Source organism: Thamnophis elegans, chromosome 2, assembly GCF_009769535.1.
Source record: "Thamnophis elegans isolate rThaEle1 chromosome 2, rThaEle1.pri, whole genome shotgun sequence".
In the NCBI taxonomy this organism is placed as follows: domain Eukaryota; kingdom Metazoa; phylum Chordata; class Lepidosauria; order Squamata; family Colubridae; genus Thamnophis; species Thamnophis elegans.
This window is the reverse complement of record NC_045542.1, coordinates 122,493,212-122,505,392: the sequence shown is the minus strand read 5'-3', so window position 1 is coordinate 122,505,392 and position 12,181 is coordinate 122,493,212. Positions and strand designations below refer to the sequence as shown.

General features: G+C 39.1%; 1 protein-coding gene across 1 annotated transcript; it reads left to right on the top strand.

Moving 5' to 3' along the window:
• The first annotated feature begins 2,378 nt into the window (after positions 1-2,378).
• Positions 2,379-9,409, top strand: VHL (von Hippel-Lindau tumor suppressor). The gene is made up of 3 exons (XM_032210504.1): positions 2,379-2,995; positions 4,283-4,405; positions 5,380-9,409. Exons 1-3 carry the CDS (start codon positions 2,779-2,781, stop codon positions 5,577-5,579), a joined length of 540 nt encoding a protein of 179 aa, XP_032066395.1. The 5' UTR covers positions 2,379-2,778; the 3' UTR covers positions 5,580-9,409.
• The last annotated feature ends 2,772 nt before the right edge of the window (positions 9,410-12,181 follow it).

Sequence of the window (12,181 nt, the reverse complement as noted above, 5' to 3'; positions counted from 1 at the left end):
ATAACTAAGAGTTTAAAGCAGGTATATTCAGTTAAAAATTAAATAAATACTTGAATAATAAATATGTCTAATGAAGCATTTTTGAGAAAAGCAAACGTTAGAATCAGTTTTGATTCTTGCTCTGCCCCGTTGTAAACCAACCTTTTATAAATGAAGAACATGTAATTAAACATCTGTTTTGTAAGTGAAGGGTTTGAAACTAGATGTGATTGGGCCCTTTTTAATTAGTGATACCTCAATTGCTTGATACATATAACTTTAAACCTAATCCTCCAACCAGATTCATTAAGGGATATTCTTAGTTTTGAATACAATAAAGACATCTGCAATTCCTATAGAAAGAAGAGACGAAACGTGTCTCATTTTATTAGAGGCAGGTAGCAAAGAAAGTATTTTTAGGATCTAACTGCACATGTAAGAGCTAAGTCCCAAGAGCTAATATGTGCTATATCTTGAGTTTTGCTGGATATTTATATATTTATTAGATTTATATCCCTTTATTTTGCCCCCTCAAGAACAACCTTAAAGTAGTCTGGGCTGGCAGTCAGTGGCATCTGGAGCTGCTCTATTGCACTCAGGAAGCTTCCATAGCTAAAAGTAACTTGAATCTGGGACTCAATGTCACAAGCACATACTAAAAAGTTGTCTTGAATGCATTTTCGTATGAAGTATTATGCTTCATACTCAACAAAGAAAGGTGGCTGTTAATATTATATAACCTTGGTGTTGTAAAACAGGCTTCTGTCTGCATAAGCAAGGTAGAATTTCCTTGTAATGGTATTTCAAATTGTAAAAGAAATGAGATTTTTCTTTTGATGTGGCTTTAGTTAAACTTTTCTAAAAGTAAACTGATCCAACTCACTTTCTTGATGTTAAATTTTCAGAACATTTAAGAATGTTCTTGAATAATAAAAATGTTTCAAGAACTCACAGCTTGGGAGAAAAAGACATTGAAAACTCCCCTATTTTGTTCAGCTCTCCTCAGCCCCATGATCATTTTTCTTTGGAAAGAAATGAGTTATTTTTTATTTTTTTAAAAAGAAATAAACGGACTTATATCCTACCTTTCTTCCAGGAGTTCAAGGGAGGAGAAATAGCTCTCCCTCCTCCATCAAAATTTAAAGCTGCATATTCCTGTTGCAATCAACTATTAACCAATTTTAAAACACTATATCATTATTTGGCCAATTCACAATCATAATTTTATATCACACAATCCATGTAGTATTAAGAAATGCATATGTTTTAACTATTAGCAAGGACAGTGACTGTGTGTGGTATAAAAGAAGGGAAAGATGGCTGAAGAGAAAGGTTGAATTTACTTCTGGCCTAGAACCCCAACAGATTTTTCATGTGGGAATGGGATTCTCAAAGTTGCAACAGTGACAGCACAGAAGTTGTCACTGGTTTTCTTCTGCAATTAGCTCTTTACATGGAAAAACCTATTCTGTACTGAAGGCTACTTTTGAAGCCCCTCACTTCAGTTGCTTATATTATGGCTTTGACTTTATTTGAAGAAGGGAAGGGGAGGGGAATACAGTACCATTTTTACTCTGCCATACAACCTAAAATACCATGTGGTCGTTGGAGGATATTTTGATCCCAGAGTGGAAAGAGTACTTTTCCCCCCAAAAAAATATATGTGGTTAACTAGACAACTGTGATATAATAGGTGCAAACAATTCTGGTGTTGGGATATACCAGTAGATGAAGATTCCATTGTCTTTCATGACCTCTGTGCTCACATTCTCATTTTTGTATATTGGAATTACACGTAATTTGACACAATCAAATGTATCTCTGTATCTGGCATCAAGATTAATCTATTATGAATTGTCAAAAATGTTTTATGCACTTTTGTAACTCACCTGGAAAACACTACTTGTGAGATGGATTTTAAAAATTTGAAGATGCGAACAAGGTAATGAATTTATTTTCATCAAAGGAGAATATAGTAATAGCCACCAGTAAATTTTCAGAGCAGTTTAAAATATGTGATTTAAAATACTTTTTAGGGTGGCTAAGATGCTTAGCTTGTCGATCAGAAGGTTGGTAGTTTGAATCCCTAGTACTACGTAATGGAGTGAGCTCCCGTTACTTGTCCCAATTTCTGCTGCCAACTTAACAGTTCAAAAGCATGCAAAAATGCAAGTAGAAAAAATAGGAACCACCTTTGGTGGAAAGGTAACAGCATTCCATGTGTTTAGTCATGACCACAGAGGTCTTCCCACAGTGCTTGGCTGTTTGGCTTTGAAACAGAGATGAGCACCGCCCCCTAGAGTCAGGAACGATTAACACATATGTGCGAGGGGAACCTTTACCTTTACCTAAAATACTTTTTGGAACTAACCAGATGGTCAATAACACGTGCTGGGATTTTTTTTAAAAAACCGTTTCTGATAGTTGCTTCCCAGTTTATTAATTCAAATCTCAGCCAAAATGATATTCCCTTACTAGAAACCATTTTACTATAGGATTATAATGTATCTTTCAAGCAATTGTTGCAAAGCAGCCATACGCTGTTTCCGCCACCCCCTAAAGCGAACATGAGCCTACCACACGTCCCTCCAAAACATCCGAACTGCGCAAGCGCTTACGGGCCCTCGCGTCTAAGGCACGCGATTTCCGCAAAACAATGGCTGCCGGGGGTGCGCATGCGTGGAACGGCGGGGGGTTGTTTCTCCGCAAAATAATGGCTGCTTGCGTGCGCTGCCGTCCGCGCGCGTAAGTCTTCCCCGGTTTGGATCGCGGGAGGTACCGGGACCGGAGGCGCTCAGAATGCCGCAGAAACCTGGGGAGGAAGAGGAGGAGGAGCGAGAACGGGAAGACGCTGCTCGGCGTCTGTGCTCGGTAAACAGCCGGGAGCCTAGCCAAGTTATTTTCTGCAACCGCACCCCCCGCTTGGTGAGACCCGTCTGGCTGGACTTCGACGGGAAGCCGCGCCCCTATCCCACCCTGAAGCCAGGCACCGGCCGCCGGATGTACAGCTACCTGGGTGGGTAGTTTGCGGAGGGGGCGCTTCGGGCGTTTAGCACTTTTCGGTCGTCTTAACAGACGCGGCGCGACGTGCGGATCGCCGCCTTTCCGCCGTCGGGTTGTTAATCCCTTTGCAAAAAGGGGACTAATGTTGCAAAATGTTTATTAAGGAAATCCTTCCACTTCCCGGAGCCCCCGAGAGGCAACTAAAAAGACGGAGATGCCCGATTCTCTGCACAGGAGGCGACGGGTTTTGCAAGAAGCCGTGGGGTGCCGCTGAAGTCATGAGGTCTGCAGGGTTAGCCTTTGAACAAGCTGGCCTTTCGGTGACTTCAACTGCACATAAATGTGCGGGGTGGGGACGGGGAACAATGCGTTGTCTCTGCTGAAAAGCTTAGAAAAAGTGGCTTTTGTAATGGTACTGGATGTGCCTTGACAGTGATTGCAACAGCCCTGATTTGTGTGGATTCCCCCCCCCCTTTTTTTTAAAAAAATTCTTTCCCGTCTGCGTGGTGAAGAAAATGCCACTTTTTCCCTCCTTAGCTTTGCTTTTGAGTAGATTATGTTTCTCCAATTAAGAGGAAGCTGGCAGAACTCCCCTCAATTGTACCTTTAAAAAAGTCAGGAAAACTATACAAATGCAGACTTCATTTGTAGTTGCCAGGGCAAATTGAGAATGCCAGTGTACATTTTCTGAGCCCCAGAAAGGGGTGGTGGTTCCTGCACTGGGTAAGCAGGAAAACCCTATGAATGCATATTCAAGGGACTGATTCTGTAAAATATCTTCATTATAAAGGTGTGTGGGTGGGTGTCTTCTTATATTTCAGTGTAAATATAAACATTGCTAATTGCAGCATCAAAACCTGTAGAAATAATAACTGAATGGAGTAAAAAACAGAAATAGCATGTAGTATTTTTTTAAAATGGAAAGATCTAGGAAATTAAAGAAACAAACCAGGATACTAATAGATAATGGCCAGATTAGCTGCCAAATGAATCACAGCCTGTGAAGAAGGCAAGCACAAACCATTCTGAAAATGCTGCCAAGAAATTTGGGATTTGTCTAGTCAGAGTGACTCAAAACACACTCACAAATACTAACTGTATCTGCATAGTTACTTGTGTGTCATTCTAGTTCTTATAATCCTCATTATACTGGTAATGTCTTCCATTCCGTATAAGTCTTAATCTTTGCTTAACCCTATAAATTACATCCCCTTCCAGCAATCTTTATAGCTACAAGAATATGTGACTTTTCAGTATATGTATATGACTTGCTAGCAGATACTTTATTTTTCTTTTCTAGAACATCTTTGGTTGTTCAGAGATGCCAGGTCAGATGATAGTCTCCTTGTCAACCAGACAGAGTTGTTCGTAGCTACTCGCAACATAAATGAACAACCCATATTCGCAAATATTACATTGCCAGGTAAAGTTAGCACTGAATATCTGAAATAAGATTACATATAGTTTTTTTCTATTGTATGATGAAAAACAATGCAATTACTAAATAGCAGTTTGGTTCTCTTCTTTTTGTCTGAAAAAAGCAACAACTGAAATTCTCTGAATTTCTGATGTCTCTCATTTTGAGGATAATATCAACTGCACCAAATCTTTTTAGTTTTCCTTTCCCTCTCATCTTTCTTTCTTCCTTCATATATTTCTTATTCAGTCTTTATTTATTCTCGCTGTATGACAAAACCACCCCAGTGTGCTACTTTAGATTCAGTAAACCCAGCATTATTTTTACTCCATCTTTCTTGTTTTATTAGATAAAGTTCTTAAGCATCTCATTCCCACTTCATACTACATTTATATTTTCTCCTGACATACTCAGCTTTCACTTCCATATAACAAAGTGGCCATAACTACCCTTTTAAAAATAGCCTTTTCATTTCTTTCAACAAACATCCATTCTTTCAATATATCACCCATTACCTATCAGCACATGCATATCTTAAAATTTGTTGATCTGTGTTTCCAACTTTAATAAGAAATTCTACTGACACAAATGCATCAAGTTGCACATATATATATATATATATATATATATATATATATATATATATATACATACATACATACATACATACATACATACATACCATACATATACATATGTCATATATAACTAGCAATTATTTGGTCTGTTTTCTCAATCACAACTGCCTTGATTTGTAATACATTATCTCCAGAACTAATCCTCTGTTGAAAATTCACTGCAAATCTAGTAGATAAATACTGTTTTCTCAAGCAGTTTCTATAATTGTTGCTGTTTCTCTTTTTAAAAGACTAATTAGCTAGTTTTAAAAGCTAATAAGAATATTTGATCTTTAAACTTGTTTCACATTAGTTTTTGAGTATCTTAAGCCAAACATTAAAAGTCCATTCTTCTCTCGATAGTATTCACTCTGAAGGAAAGATGTCTACAAGTTATCCGCACATTAGTGAAACCAGGAAACTACAGGGAATTAGACATTGTTCGTTCATTATATGAAGATCTAGAAGATTATCCAGACATTAGGAAAGATCTTCAGCGGCTTTCTGTGGAAAGGCATAACGGGCTGAGGAATAGAATCTCTGATCGACGTGAGGAGTCTTAAATGAAAAAGCTACTTGGACTAATAAACTACTGTGTACAAGATGTAATAACTATATTTTATGAATGGAAAAGATGGCATCGACTTTCCATTGTGTATTACTTCGCTTTTGTTTGGTTTAGCCTATGTAGGTTATATGTTGATAGGCAAAGGACAACGAGTCAAAATGCCACCAGGCCATAGCTAAAAACACTTCAGTAAAACAAAACATTAGGGAAGGTATGGAACTTTATTTAGATATACAGGAAAAGGTGAAGTGTTTCCAAAACTGCTTCCTGGTGGTTCTCCACATATTCCAACTACTGTCTTATTATTTTATTGTAAAAACTGAACTGTGAACAAAATAATCCTCATATTTAAGAGTAAATTACTATTAAATGTTTCGCCCCTCTATATTTATCTTACAAATTGATTTTGAGGGACAAGAACATTAGGTTGCCTTTTATTATTATTATGTTTCCTGTAGATTATTGTTATTGCTGCAGATATCTGACATAAATAGAAAAAGATGGAAATTCTGTGAATGAATGTCATGAAGTAATGAATGTTACTTCCGTTAAAGCAAGGAGTAAGCGTTTTCTTAGCTAGCATTTTTTCCATTGCCACTAAACCGAAAATCTAACAACTATATGGCAGACATAGTTTTATGATAAACAACAATTTAACTTTGGTTTAAGTCTCACTATAGAAGTAAAAGTGGATGAAATAAATATGAAAATAATAACTTCCACTTCTTTGATGTTCCAGCCAGAAGATCATGACCAGATCTAAACAATACGAAGAAAACTTCCTGAATTTCCTATGCTTCCTCAGTTCATTGCACTACAGGTTGCCCTTGATTTATAACTTCATTTAATAACAGTCCGGAATTACAATGTCTTTGGAAAAATGCTTTGCAGCCCATAAAGCAATTCTGACCATTAAAAAACATTGCCTCACCACCCTGCAGTAATGTAATCCTGATCTGGATGCTTGGCAACCTGTTTGCATTTATGACCAGGTTATCGCCAAGTGCCTTGCGATCATATGATTGGCATTTGCAATCTTCTGTGCCAGCTTTTCTAGAAAATCTGTGGGAAAGCCAGCAGGAAAGGTTTGCAAGCTGCTGCCATTCTCATCTCCAAGGGCTGTCTGAAAGAGCCGCCTCCCAAGGGAAGCTGAACCCCTTTAGCAGGATGCAGAAATGGAGCTAAAAATCCTCAGTGGAGTTCAGCTCCATTCCTACACCCTGTTGAAAGAATTCCCTTTCATGTACAGAGGGGAGCTGAACTCCTTTCAGCCAGCCTCCAGAGACGGTAAGGAACCGAAATCCAAGCAGGGAATAAAGCGTCAAAGTAGCAAGGAAAGAAGTGGGGGATGACATATGGGGGAAACCCACTGCAGGCTGTGCATGAGTGTCTCTACTCAGTCTGCAAATTTTGCTTGGATTTTGCAAGGGTGATTTTCAGCTCCTGACTGGAGCCTGCCTGGGTTTCTTCTGTCCTCCTGAGGCACCCTGCACTCCTTATCTGTGACTCCGCTTAACAACCCACACATTTATTTAACAACTATAATCAGTTGTGGCAGGATTGAGCAAAACATCTTGTTTAACAACCACTGCTCAATTACTCCTATCCAAATTGTGGTCATAAGTCAAGACTACTATATACCACACATCCCCAAAACTCTCCATTTTAATAACTTTCTAGAGCATGCTAATGTTCAGCTGCTTTATAAAATATTTTTGTTTTGAGGTTTAGCAGGTGATACATGGAATCACTGTTGTTCAATTTTCCAGTCTCTTTTCTATGTAGCTACTGAAAACTAATTTTACAAATATTTTTACGTTACTTGGTGTCAGCAAAGAGTGCTTTCACTATTTAATCTTAAACTTTCAAGATGGAATAATTGAGGTGAGGGACCAATGTTTGGATATCATTTTTTCAAGTAAGGCATGTTTGTTAAATAATTTCATGTCCAAAATAGTTTTTAAAGTGCATAATTTGTGTACACATGAACGTTGGGGGCTAGAACTTGTTGTAAATAAGATACTCCTGTTTTAAATCAGACAGCAAAAATAGCAACATAAAACAGGAAGGAGGTCTTTATAAAAATGAAGTACATAGCAGCTCAGTTTTAGTACCTTAAATATTTAGTTCTGTATCTGAGTTCTTACAATAAAACATGTTGTTAATGTGAAATTGGGCACATCATTACTTTTGTGTAATTCTATGTTTGATATAGAGTGATAATAGTTGTCCAGGCTGGCCTATTTGACTTCTATTTCTGAGTTGTTAAGAATTGCTTTTAATGTATATCTGATTATTTCTCAGCATTCCATATAATGCAGTTTATCTTTTTTTTAAAATCCTTGAAGATATTAAAGCAGCTTGTTAGTTGGATCTGTTTTTTCTTTTCTCTCCTGCCCCTTCAGTTTGTATAAATATGTAAAATATAGACTATGTTAATGCACACTAAGCCATTGTTTATAAAATTCATTATCTGGATACGTATCAAATGGTAAGCCACAAACAGACAAGTCATGTTTTGTCTTTCCAGATTATATGAAGTCAAGCATATTGTTACTTTTGCTAGTTTCCTGCTAGATTCTTAAGCAATGCAAGAAAGCACTTGTAAGAAACAATGCCCCCACACTAGGAAGCACAATGAGCTAATTGGCATTCTTCCTTTTAATGCCTACAGGTGTCTCAGGGCAATGCTTACTTTTCTTGACAAAGTACATTTCTTAGCAGTGTTTGGCTAGAGATTTGCATTTCTCTATTTTTAAAATGGGATTAACTTCTGCTTTTTAAACTACTCTTTTAAAGCAATGCAGATGAATAGATCCAGATATCACAATGGTTACTCTTAAGTAGCACTACTTACATGAAACAAATAACTTTTTAGATATATATTTAATTGGTAATGCTTTACAATAAGGATGGGCAATATGTGATGAAGCTGAAGTGATCACATTTTGCTTTGATGTCCGGTTCCTGTCTTCTTTTAAAAGAGTGGCTCCAAAAGCTCTCTCAGAGTTCACTGTTATCATCTTAAAAGATCCGTTAAATGTGGAGCTATTTATCAAAAACACTTGGTTTTAGGTGGCAACTTTAAGACTTGTGGACTTCAACTCTCAGAATTCCTCAGCCGGCCATGAAGTCCTCAGGTCTTGGCCAAGGTTGGACACCCCTGCATTTAGGCCCTGCATCTACCAAAGTTACACTGTTATGTCAGAGGTATACAGGATTTTTGGGGAGTTGGGGGGCAGTGCACAACTTTGGAACTTGGAGAGCATGTTATGGGCATCTTAAAATGCTCATGACCAACATGGCCACCAGTAAACTAAACCACCCAATTAATAGAAGCCCAAGGAAAATCTATTCCTTCTCATGCTCCCTAATCGCTTTCTCTCCACTTTGTCATTAAAGGAGTGCTAAAAAGAAAAACCAAGGAGAGCAAGGGAGCCTTATGTACTGACAGGCATGGGGGTACATTGGCACCCATCCTTTGTAATGACATTATATCCAGAGGCGTGCATCTAAAATAATATCACACTGACTTTTCACCTAGGACATACATGGATTGGAACTAATTTTATTGATTAGTATGAAAATGAAAGGCAGAAGCAATGTGTAGAGTTTTATCAATTGTTTTAAAGTTTTAAAATGTTTAATTGTTATAAATAATTTGTAATCTTATGAGTTACACAAATGAGAACAAGCTTATATTATATTCCAATGGACATATTTTTTGTTTTTTATGTATGTGCTTGTTTTACCATTGCTCCTGGAAATCAGCTTTGGACATTGCACTTGAGAAATTGTTACACTAATAAAAAATTTCCTAGAGTTTGTTACACATTCTTGCTGCGTGTGTGGGATGGGGAGGACAGATGTTCTGCTATATTAGTGAATGACATCAAAAAAGGAACAACTCAGCTAGCAGATACATTTCCTAAGGCTGTGTTCTGACTCAACTCCCCAAACACAACAAATCCTCTGCAGTCAAAGCAATGATTCCTTTATTAGGAGCACCAGCAGCCCCTGCAAAAAGTTTCTCTTTCACCTCGGGTTAACAAGTCCGTCCTTCAGGGGAGATGAATAGTTGTCTGCCACATCTATTCATCTCCGTCCCCTGCCTTTTATCCCCAGAGCTAGGGTGGGGCTTCATTAACAGCGGTGGCTCTTCCTTCCCAAGGATCGACCCACGGATTTCCACTGCTCTCCTCTCCTCTGCCTTCTGTGCATCCACGCATCAGGCACTGGACCCGCCTGTTCCTCTTCTTCATCAGCCACATCCAGACCTGGGGGCTGTTGACTCCCAGTTGAGGGCTGACGGATGGCCCAGATTCCGCCTCTGTCTCTATCTCTCTGCTAACTCCATTCCCTCTGAGCCCTCAGGTTGCCTTGATGCTGACCCTGATTCCCATGTCTCCTCATCTATTTGGCCCCACAGGCTGTTCCCTCCCCTGGATGGGTCTCTGCAGCTGGTATAAAAGGTATGATGGATTCTTTATTTTCCACAGAAGTGTTGTTGGAACCGAATACTATTTTACATGTTCTATGTCCCAGGGTGCATGCAGAAATTTTGGCATTCTCTAAAGATTTCAGGATCCTAGGAATCCCAGGATTTCCACCCAAACTTCTTGTTGGGTTTCAAAACATTTTGGATTACCAGTTCAGGCTCTCCTATCTCCTTGTGACTTAATAATTGAGAACAATTGTGGGTTGTGTAGTCTAATACTTCTTGCAAATGTTGCTCAAGCATGAACACTTAACTGATTCCTGTTGGCCCTACCTCCTCTATTGCCAAGCATTTAAAATAAAATATGTGCAGTAGAAGTTCTAAGCTATAAAGTGGTGGCCATTAGTCACCATTGGCTTTCAAAAAGAACTTGATTTTCAAGAATTTCTGGAAAGCCAGCACATTTTTTGCAGTGCAGTATGGCAAATGCAAGATGGATGCTATTCTGTGAAAATTCCTTGGAGGGACTGTCCAAAAGGAACTTTTGGAATTCGTCAATAGACCATTGCTTGTATTTTTAGGGTGTAGTGGAAATGGAGATGTATTTTGTGTCCTTCTACGAGGCAAAAATACCACCAGATGTTCTGATTACCATTGACTGCAATGAAACAAATACCATTGGTTCCTGTAATACCAGCCAAGAAGCAAAGGCAATTCCTGGGGCTGAGAAATATATTTTTTAAATGTACAGCTGGAAGAATTTGCAATCTAGGGGATTGGCTGCTAATATCGTACCTACTGAGTTCTCCTTCTCTTTAAGAGTGCTGGTACTTCACGTGTCACTATCAACCATCCATAACCTTTAGGGCAGTGTTTCTCAACCTTGGCAACTTGAAGATGTCTGGACTTCAACTCCCAGAATTCCCCAGCCAGCATTCGCATGGCTGGGGAATTCTGGGAGTTGAAGTCCAGACATCTTCAAGTTGCCAAGGTTGAGAAACACTGCTTTAGGGTAAACAACTGGTGGCTTCTCATTGTGCTCCTCCAACAGCTTGCAGAACACTGAACTTGTCCTGGTCCTGGTTATGCATCCCAGGAAAGTTCTACTCTGTAGCTTCCATGCTACCTCAGGTAGCTGAGGTAAGGCAGGTGCTATTGTTCAACATCTCTACCATCTTAAAACGCTTAGACCAGGCTTAGCATGACTTCCACCTTATCTTGATTCACTTGAACAAGGGCAGCCATGCTTGCTTGGATGTGAGCATAATGAGAGACTATGGGCATAAAGTCATTCCATGTCAGAGATCAAGGCTCACTATAGCTCATTTACCAGAGAACAGGGCATCCCTGCAACCAGAGGCACAGCAACACCCAACAGAAAGAAAATATATTTAGACTATCCAGGAAGATTTTTTTCTATGCCCCCCAAAAACCACTGTCCCCACTCCTGCACACTGCAATTTCACCTGACTCTGCTGAACTTTGTAGCTGGATTTCTTACTGCTATCACAGGGGAGATCGTTGTCAGTAATCCCGCCATTTTAAAAAAACATGGCAGAATACCAAGTCACCAAGCAACGACCTACTGAGCAATGATACATCTAGAGTTACTTGTTGAAATGGGCAGTTATAGAAATCAAATAAAATTTTGAATAGTAATTGGTGAGTGTTTTTATGGGCAGGAGAAAAATTTTTATGGGCAGGAGCCATGAAGGTCACCAGTTGCTGCCTAGAGAATGCTAAAAGAGGCAGTAGTCATGAATGGGAGAACAACAGTCCTAGTCCAATTCCAGATCAAAATAAGGACACTGCATGAGGGCAGCAGAATTAAGATGAAGGTAAAAGTTCCCCTCACACATATGTGCTAGTTTCTACCAACTCTACGCGGCAGCTCTCATCTCTGTTTCAAAACCGAAAAGCCAGTGCTGTCCAAAGACATCTCCATGGTCATGTGGCTGGCATGACTAAGTGCCAAAGGCGCACGGAACACTTATCTTCCCACCAAGGTGGTCCCTATTTTTCTACTTGCATTTTTACATGCTTTCAAACTGCTAGATTGGCAGAGGCTGGGACAAGTAACAGGAGCTCACTCTAATACGCAGTGCTAGGGATTTGAACAGCTGAACCGCTGACCTTTCTGATAAACAAGCTCAGCGTCT